General features: G+C 28.2%; 2 protein-coding genes across 2 annotated transcripts in view; one reads left to right on the forward strand and one right to left on the reverse strand.

The window, feature by feature from the left end:
- Positions 1-4,721, forward strand: part of LOC105205853 — a 14,426-nt gene extending 9,705 nt beyond the window's left edge. The window contains exons 8-15 of the mRNA XM_039449253.1: positions 138-377; positions 1,038-1,065; positions 1,605-1,723; positions 1,896-2,006; positions 2,521-2,789; positions 3,421-3,704; positions 3,833-4,038; positions 4,361-4,721. Coding sequence (XP_039305187.1) covers positions 138-377; positions 1,038-1,065; positions 1,605-1,723; positions 1,896-2,006; positions 2,521-2,789; positions 3,421-3,704; positions 3,833-4,038; positions 4,361-4,594 — 1,491 coding nt within the window. The 3' untranslated portion in view covers positions 4,595-4,721. The remainder of the gene's footprint in view (positions 1-137; positions 378-1,037; positions 1,066-1,604; positions 1,724-1,895; positions 2,007-2,520; positions 2,790-3,420; positions 3,705-3,832; positions 4,039-4,360) is intronic.
- On the reverse strand, positions 4,683-17,677 carry LOC105205691 (probable ATP-dependent RNA helicase spindle-E). The gene is made up of 19 exons (XM_011175162.3): positions 17,341-17,677; positions 16,498-16,643; positions 15,386-15,692; positions 14,786-15,243; positions 14,267-14,630; positions 13,913-14,079; positions 12,983-13,628; positions 12,539-12,882; positions 11,890-12,102; positions 11,129-11,809; positions 10,582-11,034; positions 10,029-10,357; positions 9,836-9,951; positions 7,699-7,733; positions 6,932-7,036; positions 6,383-6,648; positions 6,123-6,270; positions 5,635-5,952; positions 4,683-5,019 (listed from the first exon to the last, which is right to left on the reverse strand). Exons 2-19 carry the CDS (start codon positions 16,600-16,602, stop codon positions 4,822-4,824), a joined length of 5,253 nt encoding a protein of 1,750 aa, XP_011173464.2. The 5' UTR covers positions 16,603-16,643; positions 17,341-17,677; the 3' UTR covers positions 4,683-4,821.
- Positions 17,678-17,911: the final 234 nt, after the last annotated feature.

Raw genomic sequence — 17,911 nt, forward strand, 5'->3', positions numbered from 1 at the left:
AAAATTAGTTTTAGATGTATTATAATCTTACTAAATTTTTAGATTAGATTTCAGCAAAATCTTTTCTTTTTTCGTGCGTTATCCAATAATGAAAGAAGAAATAATGCTTGATTATATATATAATGAATTTTTTTCAGCTCGTGTATTATCAAGGCATTCCACCAATTATTAAAGATCTCACAATCCCAGGTTGCGACACATTGTGTCCCTTTGATCAATTTTTGGATCTAATGGAAGATTTGATCCCGTCCGACGAGGAGATGATTTGTGATAAGAGACAGACTCCGAGTTTTGCCGGCACCGAATATCCCATCGGCTTGCAGAATCTCCTGGAGAACTTAATTAAGAGATCGGCAATCGAGGAGAGCGCTACGCGATAACGCGCCAATCGGTAATAATTTGGTTAATAAATCGAGAAAGTGATCGTGAACATGTGCATTCTGTGGTATGAATATTATATAAGATAAGATTTTTTTTACGGATTCGTTCCTTTTCATGTTTATTTATTCAATTGCCATTAAATATACATAACATTGCGAAATAATTAGAATAAGAAAATATCATGTTTTGAAAAAAAGTATTATGATTTATTGTTCAAAGTCCTTTTATATTTCCTTCATCGTCCATTACTTTTTTTTATCTAAGTTTTAGTTCGTCTTTAAGTACTTTTGTATGTTTGCTTTTTTATGCATTTCGATTGCGGTCTAAAAAGTTTGATTACAATTCAAGTCAGAGCCGCATTTATATCATAAAATTTACGCTCAAGGGTTGCAATTTTTGAACGCTCTAATTTATATAGTTCTCTCTCTTTTAATAAATAAATAGTCAAAAATTGATATTTTTAATATCTATTTAATTACTAAATACATTTAGGAACAAGGGCAAATCATTAAAAAAATAAAACATTGTACATAAAATGTCTCTGGCACTTCGGTTTCAAAAGTTCATAAATGCGCTGAAGTAAGAATTTAAAATAGAAAACTGTGTAGGGGCTTTCTGGGATTTAATGAGTTAAGTTTGAACGAGTTTTCGAGTAGCTTAGTCTACCGCTGAACGCCATCGAGTGTAAGTCGTTACATTTCACTAATATTTAAAAAAAACGAGTTTTGCAATTTTTTAGCCTTCTTGTTCGATCTTTTTTCTACGTAATGTAAATAGAATTTGATACAAACCAGATTTATAAACCACAATCTAGCCATTCAAACTGAAACAAGTTACAGGTCGTGTATTCAATTTGTGCATTGAATGGGTTATATAATCGGTACGTAGTTTTACGTTTCGGACTTCATTTTTATAGCACCCGGAAACTACCTGTTGTCGTTATACATGTACACAAGGAAAAAAAACGTAAAATTTGTAAAAATTATGTTTTATATATTTTAAGCATATTTTAAACATTTTATTTTTATATATCTGTTAAAATGCAACATTCTGCATTTAGCAAACGAGCTATCTTTATCAAGAACAAAAGGAATATAATTCTTTATGCACATTTTTACACTTGTTTACACAAAACACGTTTTTATCAGTTTATCTTTGTCACGACATTTGCCGGTCTCGTGGAAGAATTAGCTATTTAAGCTTAATGGCATATACTCTCTTAGTTTCCAGCAACATGGTCTCGTTCCGTATACTCGACAATTATTTATCAGTTGGTCTCGTCATCAGTTTAAATGCTATTCTACTCGCAGGTGCGCAACCGGAGCTTAAGTTAGTCAACGTGGCAAGTATAAATGCTGTTGACGATTAACTATAGAATAGTTTACGAATATTAAAAAAAAAATTAGTTTGTTAAATTAAATTTAAATAATAGTTAAATTAACAAATTGAAATAAATTTAATTTAATCTATAATTGTTTTGTCTCATTAATTAACGATATTCTATATTCACTCAGGTATTTAGGCATGGCGATCGGACACCTGATAATAATGGATATGAAATGTATCCGAAGGATCCATATTTAAAATATTCCTTCTTTCCTGAGGGTTTAGGGCAGTTAACCAATGTAAGTAGCAATTTTACGCTTTTTGAATTTTTTTAGAAAAAAACCGACAAAGTGTGTAAGTGAATTAAAATGCATTAAGAAATTAAATTAATTTCTGCAAAATTAAATCGTTAAATTTCGAGATCATGAATTGATGAAAATTATTTCAGATATTGTAAAGCTAGCACTTGTTGAGGACATGTATAAAGTTATTTAAATAATTATACAATCTGGAAGGACGGGTTTTACTGTATAAATATTTAAAAATTTAGTAAAGTACAGATCTGAAAATAATTTTGTTAATCTATCAAAATAATTATGTAGAACACTCAAACTAGTTGCTAAAATACTACAAAACATTTGACATTTATGCTTGAGCATTCTCCATAATTATTTTAATGATTCGACAAGATTATCTTCAAACCTAACTAAATATACTTCAACAAAAACCGTTCTTTCCGTATTAAATGATCAAATTGTGTAAGATTGATTAATGCATTTTAATAATTAGACGATAATTAATGCAATTTTTTAGCGGGGCAAGATGCGCGAGTATGAATTAGGAAAAGTTTTGCGCAGCAGATATCAAAATTTCCTGGGAGATCTGTATTTGCCACAACTCGTCATGGCTAGCAGCTCCGATTACGATAGAACGAAAATGTCTCTGCAACTGGTCCTCGCCTCATTGTTTCCTCCAATAAATGTACGACAACAGTGGAATCATGCTTTAAACTGGCAGCCGATTCCGACCACATACTTGCCACGTGTTGATGATAATTTCTTTTTGCCTGACGAGTGTCCGCAGTAAGCATGATTTAACAAAAAAAAAAAGAAAAAAAGAAATGCGGCAATCAAGAAATTATTCAAACGTACAACAAAGAACATTTTTGTTTCAAGTATATCTTAATTTTTGAAATATTAAATAGTGAAATAAAATTATACAGCATTTAAACAGGCATAAACTGCTTGCAGAGTTAGAATTTTTTAATACTATATTATTATCGAATCATATTTTACTTTATAGATGATCATTTTAATATTGACTAATAAGAACATATTTTGCTAAAATGTAAGATTATCAAAATTTTAAAGAGGATTAAATTTTAGTAAGACTGTTATTTCATGCAACATTTCATATATACTTTTTTATTCAAATGTACATCAATGATTGTTAAATAAAATATATTAATTTTAATCTAATACACTAATATATATTTAATACTGTTGTTTTTGTGTGAGTTGATGCAAATTAACTTTGATATAGTTCGGGATTGATATTGGAAACAGAAAATGTAGAAAATATTCAAAAACCTAATGGAAAATTTAGTAACATATTATATAATGTAAATGTGAAGAAAAGGATGCAAGGAAGATATATGTTCTAAAGCTCGAAAATTTACAAGAAAAGAAATCTACATTTGATCATTATTTTCAGATTCCTTAACGAGTACGATCGAGTGCTGAATTTGCCTGAAACGAAAAAACGAATGTCGCAATTCAAGGATATGATGAGTAAATTAACGAAACTGACCGGCAAGAAGATCGAGAAGCCACTTGATATGTATTATTTGTATCATACTTTCGTAGCGGAGTCATTCATGAATTTGACTCTTCCTGAATGGGCATACAATTATTTCCCGAATGGTACGCTATTCGACGGGATTGTAGCTGCTTATAATATTGCAAATTATACTCCTTTATTAAGGAGGCTGTATGCTGGTAAGAGCAATATATTCATTATAAAAATTATATTATTATGACTGTATTTCTGATGTTTATTGAAAATCTATAATTCTACAGGATATGTTATATATAAATTGTCCAATATTATGCTTATTATTTTACAGGCCCGGTAATACGCGTCATATTGGAGAACATGTTAGCTATACGAAATGCAGACCCATCGAAAACGAAAATTCATTTATACAGTGGTCATGAAACCAATATCGCGACATTATTACATGCATTCAAAGTGTACAAACCTCATGTACCTGAATATTCTAGCGCAGTTATTCTAGAATTGTTACAACAAAACAATCAGTATTATGTAAAAGTGAGTTATACAGTGTACAAAGTATCTCTTTAAATGATAATATAAACTGAAGAAAAATTACTCATACATAATCATATATTATAATTATTTATATTTATGCATAATTATATGGGCCATTTTTCAGGAAACTAAAAAAAAAGATAATTTCTTATTAAGAAAAGAAAATGTAGAAAAAAATTTGATTCAAAGATCAGAGTTAAATATATTATAAATTTTTTAATTCTTAGAATTATTTTTTGAAAATGTAGATGTGCCTGAACAAATTAAATTATTAATTAAGATGTATATTACGAATTTAATTCTTCATAATTTTATTTTACAGCTCTTACACTATCGCGGCATTCCATCGATTATTGACGAACTTACAATCCCAGGTTGCGAAACTCTTTGTCCTTTTGACAAGTTTTCAACTCTAACTCGAAACTTGATTCCATCTGACGAGGAATTGATTTGCGACAAGAGACAGACTCCAGATTACGCAAACACGAAATATCCTGCTACCTTGGAAAATATGACGTACGATTTAATAAAATTAATAAATTTAATAGATAGATAATAACGACAACACTAACTTATTGCTAATTTAAATGTTACACGAAATATTTTTATTGTATAACTTGGAATAAAATAATTTATCATCTATGTTAATATAATTTAATAAAATATATTGCTTCTTTTAATTATCTCCAAAATTTTCACTTTCTATACAAAAATATTTATTATAATATATAAAAGAATGCATTTTTATTTTATCACACAATATTTAATCCGTATAAAATTTTATTAATTGAAATAGAGCTTTTCATCAAACATCTTCAACAGTTCTTCTCTGGTTATTTTGTCCCAAAGGCAATTCATCTCAATCTCCGAAGGTATCACATCCTGTACAAGTTTTAAATATGTTTCTAGAGGGCAAGTTTCGTCGCAATCTGTCAGCTTGATAGGCAACAACTTTTCCGTAATGCCCGTCCAGAAAAAAATCTGTCGATAAAAAAAACATACAATTTAAATAATACAAAATTCAATTGATTTAAGAGGAGAAAGTATAGATTAAAAAGGCTAAAAATAGTTACTTTTAAGTAGTTTTTTTTAACGTAATGAATTAAATTTAAAAAAAATTTAAAAAAAAAACAAAATGAATATGTTCGAAAGTAATACAAATATTTCGTAAAAAATTAACAAAAATTATGAAACAAATTGAAGAGGCATACTTCTTCAGCAAAATTAACACTTATAATATATTGACATGTACATTTTATTCATTTATTTTAGAATGTACGTTTCCTAAATTCTATTATTTTTATGTTATAATGTGTTATACAATTGTATTATTTTAACACTAAAAAATGTTCAATATTAAATTAACATAAAAATTTGAAATAACAAAATTACATTATGTTGGATTAACACTTGATTATTAAAAATTTAACACAAAAATTTTAATAGAAATATAAAATGTTTTTACTGTATTTAAGACTATGCAAAAAATAAAAACATTAACTTTTTCAAAACCTTTAACTTCTTAAAACATATATTTTAATTTAAACGTAGTTTTATCTTGTTAATAAACACGAATAAACTGTACATAATTATTACCCTGACAAAAAGCTTGCCGGAATCATCTTGCAGCTTTTCAAATAGGAATGTGGATCCATAATCTGGTATTTTCGGTTCGCTGATATTCTGAGCCTTGGCGAACGCCGCGATATTCGTATCGTGGGCACTGTACACGTACATCTTACGACTTGATTGTTTATTAATGTTGTTGATGAACTTCTTAATCAACGCACCACCATTCAATCGCTTCAGCTGAGTCGTGTATGAGAGGATGTCGTATTCTAACATGACTACATCTTTTATCCGTTGATAGACATCATCGGTGCACCACTCCGGTAGAGTAAGATTCATATTTTTCTGAAACGTGAGAAGAGCAAACGTCTTGTTACACATTTTTATATTACAATTAAATAATTTTCTTATTTCAATTATTATAAAATATATAAGAAATAACTTAATTCTATGTTTGATATAAGAGATATTTTCTTATATAAGTCAAGAGTTTTATCAAAATATTCGGCTCTCACTTGTGCTGTTAACAAATTGTAAAGATTTAGCAACTCTTCGATGGTTGATTCGGTTTTTTCGCTCAAAAATTTATAAAAGTCTTCGTAAAATACGGTTTTATTCCGGACCTCTTCCATCTTCTTCGTTTCTGCTAGAGCTGCTTTGTATCTAAACAAAAGATTAGAATTATGATAAATTAAATCAAGAACATGTGTAAAAGAAATAATTAAAAATCTGTTCCTTATGCACGTAATTTATTATTAAAAATTAAAATACTAACACTGGGCATTTGTAAGATTTGAACAATATGTCTACTTTTTCAGGCGTATAATGCGTGGGAATGGCGAGCCACGGTAAATCCGGATTCCACAATTGTGTTGTGTCTGGAGGATACAATCCCGCTAACATCAATTGCAAAGACATTTTCGTGCGATCAATATCCGTGCTGACAGCGTAGATATCTTGCGGATGATAGATCGATCCCAGAAATTTGTCGTAACGTTGCCTCAACATTGTGCCAATTCGATATTCCGTCAGCTTTCCTTGCTGAAAATGAGCGAGATGAAAAATATTTGGTGCAAATTAAAAAAAAAAAAAAACTTGAAGAATATATGAATAATATTTACGCATAAACGATTCCTTGACACAAAAAGATAACAGATTTACGAAAGTGGACTTGAATACAAGTTAATGATGCGTGAAACATATGCAAAATATATAATACTACAAACTTGTTGTAATAAAATAGCAAGAAATAATTCGTATTTTTTGATATTGATACATACACATATACACATATATACTACATGCAATATTAAAATATACTTACATTAGTTAATTGGCTAAGACCCCATGGCTCATAAATCGATACATTATACGGGTCCTTGGGATACATTTCTTTAAGTAACGGCGTCCGTTCTCCATGTCTCATTAACTGCAAAGTTCGAAGTTAAATTATTATAACATGTAGAAAATAATATACTTAAATTTGATTTTCTTTTAATATTTATTACAAAACTATATTTCTTACTGATTTAATAAAAATAAAAGTACAAACTTCTTATCGATTTCATGGTTTCATATACAATATGTTTAGCAAGAGGTGAGAGAAAATTTAAGAGTAATTCTAAATAATAAAAGGTAAGACGATACTTAAGAATAACAAAATTGCAATTGAGGCTTCGTTTCTTATAAATAATGTTTAAATATTCACGTACTTTAAGCATGTTTTACGTAAATGTTCAAAATATTACAAAATCACAAACAGTAATATTTCGATGAAGGTTTCGTTTTTTAATTATATCAAAATATTTTTGCTTTACGCATTTTTAATACAAATTAAACATTTATAATTAAAAAATAAAATAATTGCGAATTAATTGTAATTTTGTTATTCTTGACTTTTGTCTATTTTATCAACTAAAATAACTCCTTAAATTTTTTCTTTTTAGGCATTACTGAACATTTTGCATTTTACTTACACTTTATATACATATGTATAACATATTTTTATTTTACACACTTTAATTTTACAAATAAAAAAATTTGTTACAAAATTTTATAACGTTACATATATGAATACATATGCTTACTTACCACTTGAACCAGTTTTAAATGAAGCTCCGATTGTCCTGAGGACACAAACAAGCTCAATAAGAACAAAGACGTTTGTAGAAGCGTGCGGTTCATGTTCGCAAACTAAAACGATATGACATGACTGCGAAAAGTGAAAGAGCATTTATTCGCTCGAAAGAGCCGAGAGTTAACGTAGCTCACTTAAAGATTAGCTGCAAACTGATTAGCAACAAAGAGCTTGCTCTCAACCTAATCTGTTATATCTCCTTGCTGTTTTTTTGCTCTCGGTTTCCAATGATAACTCAATGTACAGAAGAAATAAATATTCTCGTTTTGAAAATATTTTTACTTTCAACATTTTTTAGTTTAAATATTGAAATGAGATTACATAGCGTTTAACTGATATAATTTGCGTGCATAAAAAAATTTTGTATAGTTCCATCAAGAAAAATATATTCTCAGTATTAAATAATAATTTTCATGAGTCGAGAAAAAAAAAATATCAAATAGAAAATAGCAAATATATCTTTAAATTAGAAATTAGAATTTCTAAATACTATCATTATTAAAATAACCATATTGTGCACTTTTTAGATGAATATTGTAATATTAAAATAAAAATTTCTTGCTGAAATTTAAGTTTATCTAGTTCTTTAAAGAAGATGAAATTATATATAAACTTAATTAATTATAAATAAAAAATTAACTATGTATAATAATTTATCACCTTGTAATCTCTTTTCACTTTAACTTTTATTCGATGATTCATATGGCTACTACATCAAGTTTGCAGTTTGAAAAATATCTTTTAAAAGCAGATCTTGACGATCACCAGAGTGAACGTCAAACGGAATTTCTGTGAAAAACTTGAATTAAACAATTCAAAGTTCAAAAAAAGCAAAAACAAAACATTTGCGTTGATAATTAATTATCGATAAAAGTCGCCTTATGAGCGCTTTCACAAAATTTCTTATCACTGTATCTTACAAAATTATAGTCACACCGTGACCTTTACGTACTAGTCTTGTCGCTAGTTCCATCGTGTTCTCTCTCCTCGCAATATTGCGCAACCGTCATGAACACGCAGAATGCAGAGTAGCAGAGGCATAATAGCAACATCGAACGATGACAAGATGACACACAATTTAACATCATTACGGTACGATCTATGGATATCTTGCAAATATCTATCGAAAACTTTTGACAATCACTTCTCAATGTTGACGCGTTCGTATCGAAACATACACTGTTCCGAATTAGCTAGGATGACATTCATAAATCGACCTTGTATTAAAATAGATAATCTTGGGTCTTGTTTAATATTCCATCTAGCCAATGAAATAAATGTATAAATCGTAACAATAATTTATTTTGTTTAGTAGCAAAGGTCGATTCTTGTATATTATTGCCACAGTATCATCACGATATCACTTTACGACAAAATGGACATTTCGGACATTATCATGATTTTATCAGCGTGACCTTTGACTATGAAGAATCATACATAAATTTCTTACAATAATAATAATAAATTTTTGGTAGATACAAAATTTAGTAGTATCAATGTTTATTTTCGTAGTTTTAACATCAAAAAATGTGTAAAAGAAAAAAATAAAATATGAAAATCATGTATGGACAATGTAAGCAATGTGTACGTGACAACAAAAATTATACATTTTTTTTTAGATGTAAGTGCCCTCCTAAAAGAATGGCAAAAAGTATTTTTATTAACATAAAAAATAATAAAATCAGATAGATCTACGTAAAATAGAGTTACCAATAAGTAAGCAAAAGATAAATTTTTTTGTACATCTACAGTATTACAAATAAATGATCATAAACTTAAAATACTTCAAATATTTTATAAGTTGTTATTTTATAGATATATCCTTTTATTCTGGAATAGCAACCTCCTATAATCTAGAAATCTTTTATCATTCTACATTCATACATTATACATAATATAATTATTATGTATAATGTATGAATATGTATTGTAAGATGCGTAGAAAAAAGTGAATAAAAAAAATGATAGAAGCGTAAGAACATTACCTTGTTTGTCTGCCATGAAAATAAAATCGAGGATTGAGGAAAAATTCCAGAATAAAAGAATCATATGGCATCTCTTAATGTAATTAATACTGTAACATTAACGCACTCTCTTTCTTTATATGTTTCTCTGAATAAAGATGACCACGCAATTCCAGTAGACCAAAAGTTTCCGTTTCACATAATTTACAAAAAGCCTTCACGTTTCTCTCCATGCGTATATCTCTAATAAATCAATAGAGAAAATATATAAAATTGTATACAAATATTTCTAATTATATATAAATAAAATATGTACGTACTTCAAGGCAAGCTGTTGTAATTGCGAAAGATGCCTCAGCATCTCCTCCGTCTGTTCATTTATTTCGTGTAGTTCCAACGCCTTATGTAACGGATATATGTCACATTCACTCGTAGTTTCTCGAACGGATGGCAATAAATGTTTTTTGTAATGATTCCATTTATTATTAAAACTATTGATCTCGTCGTCCTCTAGATTTAGTGGCGTTCTTTGTTTATCTCTTAGCTCGAGCAAAATGTGTTTGATTTCGTTTTGACAACATATAATATCCTCATCATTGGCATTATCAAATCGCATCCCGATATTCATCCAGTAGCGCAATTTATTTATCTAAAAATTGATTATTAATATAATAATAATAATAATAATGATGGAAGAACAATGTTTAAAAGAATAAGATAAAATAATAAAAACAATAACATAGAAAAATATTACAATTGTTTCTATTAAATTAATGGAGTATTTGATAAATACCAGAAAATGAAGAATCTAATGCAGTACATGTACAGTAATTTCACGATAAGTGTTGCGAAATTATCAATTTATAGATATACCTCTTTTATATCATTCATTGTAATTTTTATGTCAAATTGAATTTCCAAATCATGATCGGGAAATATAGCCCGATCATTACGATCATTCATCGGGCCCAAACCACATAAAGCCCCTGTGTAATAAGTCCTGTGAGAATTGCATCTCAACTCCATACGCGGTGCAAAACTCAGTGCAAGCAATGCTGCGAGTCCGGGAATATTCGGCAAAAGAGTGGTATTTCTTAGTACTAAAGAATTTTTACTGGTCTGATTAGTGCTCTGAGCGACTAAAAGACGTCTCGATTGGTTGATATCGTTATCCAAAAGAACGGAATTGACGGAATTCGCATCTATATTTATCTTTGTCATTTTTTCATTTAAATTTAACTGACTCAACTCCATTTCCAAGGGAGAATATGGGCCTTGGAGTTTTGTCTTAAACACGCAATCTTCTTCTTTAGGTGGATTAGGATACTAGAATCATTAATATAAAATTAATTTATTAACTTTGCAACAAATTAGATACTATAAGTTAAATCTTTACATAAGGCTCAGCTAATCTACTTACTTCTAATAAATGATATTTGTCATATTGTTCCTCTTCATAAAACTGTTTCTCTTCAACTGACATCGTGTTAATATTACAAACATTTGCTCTTAATTCATGATTATGCTTTGATAAATATTTTTCTTCCCTTTCCACAGCATATTCTTTTTCAATCAAACATTTATTAATATTAAATTTTCCTTTCTCATTAACAACAATTAATTCTAAATTAATAATGCTATCAACAATTGAATAAATTTTTCCAAACATCTTTTTGCTTTCCTTGATTTGTGCTTCAAAATAATTTTTCGATTTTTCCGACCATTGACCGTAAAGATTACTTTGAATTGAAGGTTGCACAAAAGCCAAATTACAACAAAATGCTAAAGGAGGAATTTCCAAGATTACAGTGTTTTTAATTCTTCTTAGATCGCTAAATCGTACTCTAGAGAAATAACCGCAATCGATAAAGAAAATGTCGACCAGTTCTCCAACTTCTGAGACAAATTCTTTAATTATGGCACGATGGTAACACAAAGAGTTATTTTCTTCTATAGGAGCTGCGATTATGGTTGAAGCTTTTGGCGTAAAAAGAAATTTTTCCAAAGAATCAAGTTCATTGAGATTTCTTTTTATAAATTGTAATTCATTATGAGTAATATCGTTATCGAGAGTTACCCAGAAATATCCAGGGCTAATAATCTAAAAAAAAATATATATATACAAATACCTTCAATTCTATCATTATATTTTATTAACTTACAAAGTAAAAGAAAACTTACATTTTGCATAAACAGAGGTATAGAAGTTACATCAAGTCCTGGCAATTTTGGTCTAATTTTAGGAACATCATTTTCTGTTTCTTTTAAACCTTTACGAAAGAAAAGAGACCGTTCGAATTTAGAGGGATCATATTGTTTCGCCCTCTTATGTGCTTCTTTTACATTCAACAACTTTATTTCAATCGGTATATTGTTTTGCCTCATCTTAATAGCCTGATAAGTAAATGTTACTATTTATTTTATCTTATGATCAATATTTTTTCAATATTTACATTATACATATTTTTATAATTATATGTTTATACATATAACCATGGCCAAAAATATTAGGCACCTTATATATAATTTTTTGTATTTTTAACTGAAAGGATTTAAACAAAAATAAAATGTGAATTACTCTTTATTTTATGAACTTTTGGAATTTATGTATAATGCCAATAATCAATACGAAATAATATAAATAAAAGAATTCTAGATAAACAAAAAAAAAACGTAAATACTTAATAATTTTGATCAAAACTATATGTAAATTTAATTTATACAACATTATAATCTAATTATATATATTATTGTATTTGTTTATACTCATATATTTTATGCTCATTCGTGTGTTGTTTATATAATATACAAATAATAAATTAATAATTACCTGATAAACAAACTCTGATACTTTTTGAAGGCTGTCATCAACGGTCATTTCCTTTTCACGAAATTGGACGTAAACACGTTGTGATCCATCAAAGGATATTGTTATCTGTTTTTGCGGAATCCCTAAATGTTTGGAAAAAATCTCTTGCAGTTTCTTAGCGTATAAATATCCAGGCTGATTTATTATCCAACCTCTTAAAAAAATTGTCTTCATGGGATCTAAAATGCCCAAAAGCGTTGCAACATTGTCTTTATAAATTTCTCGATTTTGCAAACGTTTAACAAAATAATTAGGATAGAAAGCTCCAGCAAGAACAACTTGAAGCACGAAATCGCGATCTGCACCTAGAAATAAATGAGAAAAATTTTAAAAATAATGAATGCTATAATCAAATAATTTAATAAACGATTTAAAAATAACTAAATGCTAAATAATTAAATATACCTTGCCAGATAACTTTATTTATTCCTGTACTTTCTTTAATTTTCAATTTTTCTAATCTATTAGTAATTTCGTTCACCAGAGCATCCAATTCACGCAAAGCTTTTGGGTTGAATCCGTTTCTCTGAGCCCATTGTTTTTCAGCTTGATAAGTGTTTAATCGACGATTTGCTTTTTCATTCTGCCACATCCTATAAACATTTAAAGTGGCAATGCAGTCGCTATCAGATTCGCGGGCCCATTTTTTACGAGTCATATAACAAGACATTGTAGCATGGCCTTGCTCTATACGGAAGACACTCTTAACGGCCATACTGGCTCCCAAAATAATAGCGTCTCGTAAAACGCCAAAAACGTGGCCCAACATAATTAATTTTGAAATACGTATGTCGAGCGGAAGACGTGCCATTATATTCCCGAGATCAGTTAATTTTCCATCAAACATGTGATAAGAATTGTTTTCATCTATTAAGGCTCCGACCTCTTTCAGGCTCAAAATGGTATTTGCCAAATTAGAGAGAGTCGGTGGATCAAGAGCATGTGAAAGAAGGACACGTGGCTCGTCGAGATCAAGGACTTTGGCACGAAGAACGACATTGGCGAGCGGGGCGCGAAGTATTTCTGGTGTACTGTAGTTGTCCAAAATATTCTATAAAATAAAAAAGTGGTTAATAATAATTACATAACAAAATACAATACATTAAAATACAATACGCTGAAAAATTATATAAGCATACATATTGCTTGTAGATCTTTGAAAAAAACTATATTATACAATGTGCAAATAAAATTATAATCCTTAAAAAATTCATATTTACTCTCTTATTAAATATTAAATTCTATTAAACATACAATTTTAAATTCTAAATAAATTTTATCTCACATTGCACTTATAAAGTATATATGTATAATATTATTTATAACATTACTTACGAGATAAAATAATTTTGGCACTAATCTATATACTCTCCCATCCATTACACGACCTGTGCGACCAGCTCGTTGAATGCAATTTGTCTTGCTCGCCCAACAAAGTTGTAAACTTTGATAATGAGTTACAGGATCAAATATGAGCAGTTTTGTGAGGCAAAAGTCTATCACTATAAATTATACATATTTAATTAATCACTAACTTTTTACTTATCAATAATCAAATTTATAATACTTATTTGGATCACTATATCATTAAGTATCTCTTTACATCATTTTAATACTTCTAAAATTTTCTGTTTGAAAAACCGTTTCTTTCAAGGATAACCGTATAATTCATAAAAAATTTATATTTACCATATTTTACATCTGGCACAGTAATGCTACTTTCAGCAATATTTGTGGAAAGTATAATGCGTCTGTAACCTTCCGGAGGTTTTTGAAAGATGCGACGCTGCTCATTGTCATCAGAAATCAATGAATGCAAGATTGCTATGTCCCATAATTTATTTTGATGGTAAATTGATGACAAGTAATTATATAATTCTTCAATTTCATAAATTCCGGGTAAAAATATAAGAACGGCATGTCTCTGAGGCGAATCTGAGGCGAATGTTTCTTCATCATTTATGTCAATTTCATCTAAGGCATCGATGATAAGCGAACAAAAATTGTACATGCTTGAAGTGATCTTTGGTTCCGCAACAGAGACTTCTGGTATCTATAAAATATAAATCCATTGTTATAAAATTATACAAATTTTTATGCATGTCTATCTTATTATATTATTCTATAATACTTGTAAGATCTATAATATTGATAAAATTATAAAATTGTGAATAATTATTAGTATATTCTGATAATCTCTATACTCACGGGTCCTAGATTATTTATCTCATCTAAATAATATGTACGAATGTCAAAATTTCTTCTCTCAGGAATCTTGATAATTGGCGCTGGAACTAACTCATTTTCTACTTTCATAGAGAAATATCTCGCAAATTTTGTTACACTGATCGTTGCCGACATGAGAATAATTTTAACTTGTCCAGAATTTGTTTGTAACAATCTTTTAATGACTAATAAAAGAAAATCTAAATGTTGATCACGTTCGTGAATTTCGTCTAATATAATGTGCGTGTAATCCAGCATGTGCTTTAAGTTAATCAAATGTTGCAGAAGAATTTCGGTGGTGCAGTAAGTTAAACGGGTTTCCTTGGAGCTTTCCCTTCGCATACCCACATGGTAGCCCACAAGGCTACCAAGACGCCAACCTCCTTCCTCGCTTACTCTTTTGGCAATGCTTATTGCGGCAATTCGTCTTGGTTGTGTTACTATATTAATATTGTAATGTTTGAACAATTTATACAAGTATTTACATATATATAAAATATATTCATACATATACTGTAATAATTTTTATTATACTATAATTGTAATGTTAATATGAGAATGTAAAATAGATAAAAAATATACCTATTATATTGCAATTAAGTTTCTTCTTAATATAAGAATCAAGAATGAATTGTGGAATTTGAGTAGTCTTCCCACAGCCAGTTGGTCCTTGAATAATGACTACAGAATTCGTCTCAATTATTGACAATATCTTATCTTTCAAGGACAAAATAGGTAGATTATTAAATTTTGGTTCATAAGTAAAACTGCAATCTCGATAGACTTTAGCCAGATCATCCACGTAGAGTTTTTGCAGACTGTCTTTTAATTGTTGGAATGACGTATTTAACATAGATTTCTTTTTTCCCTCATCTTTACTGTTCATGTACTAAAAAATAAAAAAAAAAAAACATAAGAACAATTACTTTTCTTGTATTTTCAGAATATATTTTTAAGTATGTGTATTTACATTTATAATAATATACACACATGCGTGCTTTTTTTTAAATCTAAACTATAGCCTTAAATTATTCTCAATCACTAGCATTGCACTGTAAACAAATTTGTTTGAATAAAAATCAAATATAACAGAAAATATAAATATGTAATAAATATATTTTCACAAAAATCAAACAAGTTCAGAAATTATATTTTTTAATAAATTTTTATTAATCAAAGTCTAAAACTTTGTTTTTATTCCTATTGCATGTTCGAAGAAAACCCAATTTATACAAAGAGAAATATAAAAGAATGTTTTTGTTAAAAGCAATTTATAATTTATAAATAAAAAGTAAAAAAAATTGTTTTATATTTCAAATAATATTTCTTTATTTATCTCAAGGAAGATAAATGTAAAATATTATAGAATGTATATATAAGTAAATAATAAATATATAATTCCTACAAGAACCAAACAATTCAAGAGATTTTATTACTTTCTTTTATTAAATGGGTGTCTTCTCAAAAAATGAATCAAAACCTATAACATTGTTCTTATACATTCCATTTTACATCCAGATAGAGTTACCATATTCACATAATGAACAGTTTGAGGATGAAAAGTTTTTCATGTAGTAAAAATTTAATTTTTCTGACTTTGATTTTTGTAGGAAACTTCATATCTATAAAACTATGTATAAATACATACAAATTTGATACAAAAAATTGATGTGATTAAATGACAGCCTCATTACCTTTAAATATTCTTCAGCTTCTGCTTCTGTGTAATCCTTTACATAAGTTTCGTTTGTAGATTCATCAGATATAAAACAATTGCTTGTGTTTATTGAAGAAGCCATAATTTGAAATTTATTTCATACAGTTTTGGATCTATATTACTCTATATAAAATCCACAAAGTAATAATATTATAATACAAAAAATAATTAAGTGATTAAATAATTGTCTCAATTATGGGATATTTAAGATAAAAATAATTTTCCCTAATTTATATACATATAACATTTAAAAAAATTTTTAATATTAATGTAAGTACTAATATTATAATTATATATTCAATTGTTAAAAAAAATTATAATATATTCAATAAATTAATTGTAAATTTGGAAAAAATATTTAAAGTATTATGTATAAGAAATAATAAGGTTTATGTATAATCTCAATAAGTATTGTGTATATTTCAATTAAGAGTCTGTATAATTAAATGTACGTTTATATATTTAATGCACTAAATGCAATTCACTAAAAGTAGATAATTTCATAATTTCAAAGAATTATTGAAAAGATATTTAGAAAGCTTAGAGAGGTTATTAAAAATAGCCTTCCAGTTTTTTTTCTTAAATATCAACAATAATTGAGTGATTCTATATTATCATTTAACAAAATTAAAAGCAAACAATTTTTCTATAATTTGATTAATAGATATATGCTTGTAAAATATTTAATTTTGTAAATTTAATCCATAATTAGGACTTGATCCATAACAAAGTAAATTGCTTGCACAAAGTTACAGAAATATCGTTCAAAAATATGTTAACCAAGAATTATTTGTCCTGTTCGATATGCAAATAATCTTACCGTATCTTTAATGATTTTAATTCTCCTTAATTATCGGGAAGATTCAATAAATTTTAAACTTAGTAATACATTGTACATGTATCATCCTCTCTAAAGCCTTGCGTACACAATGCAACGCAGCAACACGATGCTAGAAATTGGTCCAAATTTCGAACAAAGAGATAATTGACCAATCGCATTTGAACAATTTGCCAATTGATTTATCGGATCGATTTTTTACAAAATTTGACTCATTCGACGCGTTTTTGCACGAAAGGAAGAATCTGACAAAAAAATGTCGTTCTACTTCACGAGCCAAGATATCAAACATTAAAATTAAGGACTATTGAGGTTAGGAAACCTGTCACGTTCTGTGATCACATGCGTATAGAAAAGTGCACGATTTGAAATGTGTGAATAAATATTCTCTAATTAAACAAATCCCCTGCATTAAAACACAAATTGTCTGCTTTAAAAACACATATTTTTCTCTATAATTTCATTTCATTAAATTGTTGTTAAAATCTTTTGCCTCATTTATTAAATTCTCAAACGTTCCTTTCAATGTGTAGAACAAGATAATTTTTCAATA

The sequence above is a fragment of the Solenopsis invicta genome, chromosome 5 (genome assembly GCF_016802725.1).
Source record: "Solenopsis invicta isolate M01_SB chromosome 5, UNIL_Sinv_3.0, whole genome shotgun sequence".
Lineage (NCBI taxonomy): Eukaryota > Metazoa > Arthropoda > Insecta > Hymenoptera > Formicidae > Solenopsis > Solenopsis invicta.

Excerpts from the sequence above, each read along its gene's own strand:
- LOC105205691 (XM_011175162.3), bottom strand. The coding sequence starts at position 16,602 with ATGGCTTCTTCAATAAACACAAGCAATTGTTTTATATCTGATGAATCT. Across the intron at positions 15,244-15,385 it reads ACTTAATTGCAATATAATAG|TAACACAACCAAGACGAATT; the intron begins GTATATTTTTTA and ends ATATTAATATAG. Across the intron at positions 5,953-6,122 it reads ACAATTTGTTAACAGCACAA|AAAAATATGAATCTTACTCT; the intron begins GTGAGAGCCGAA and ends CTCACGTTTCAG.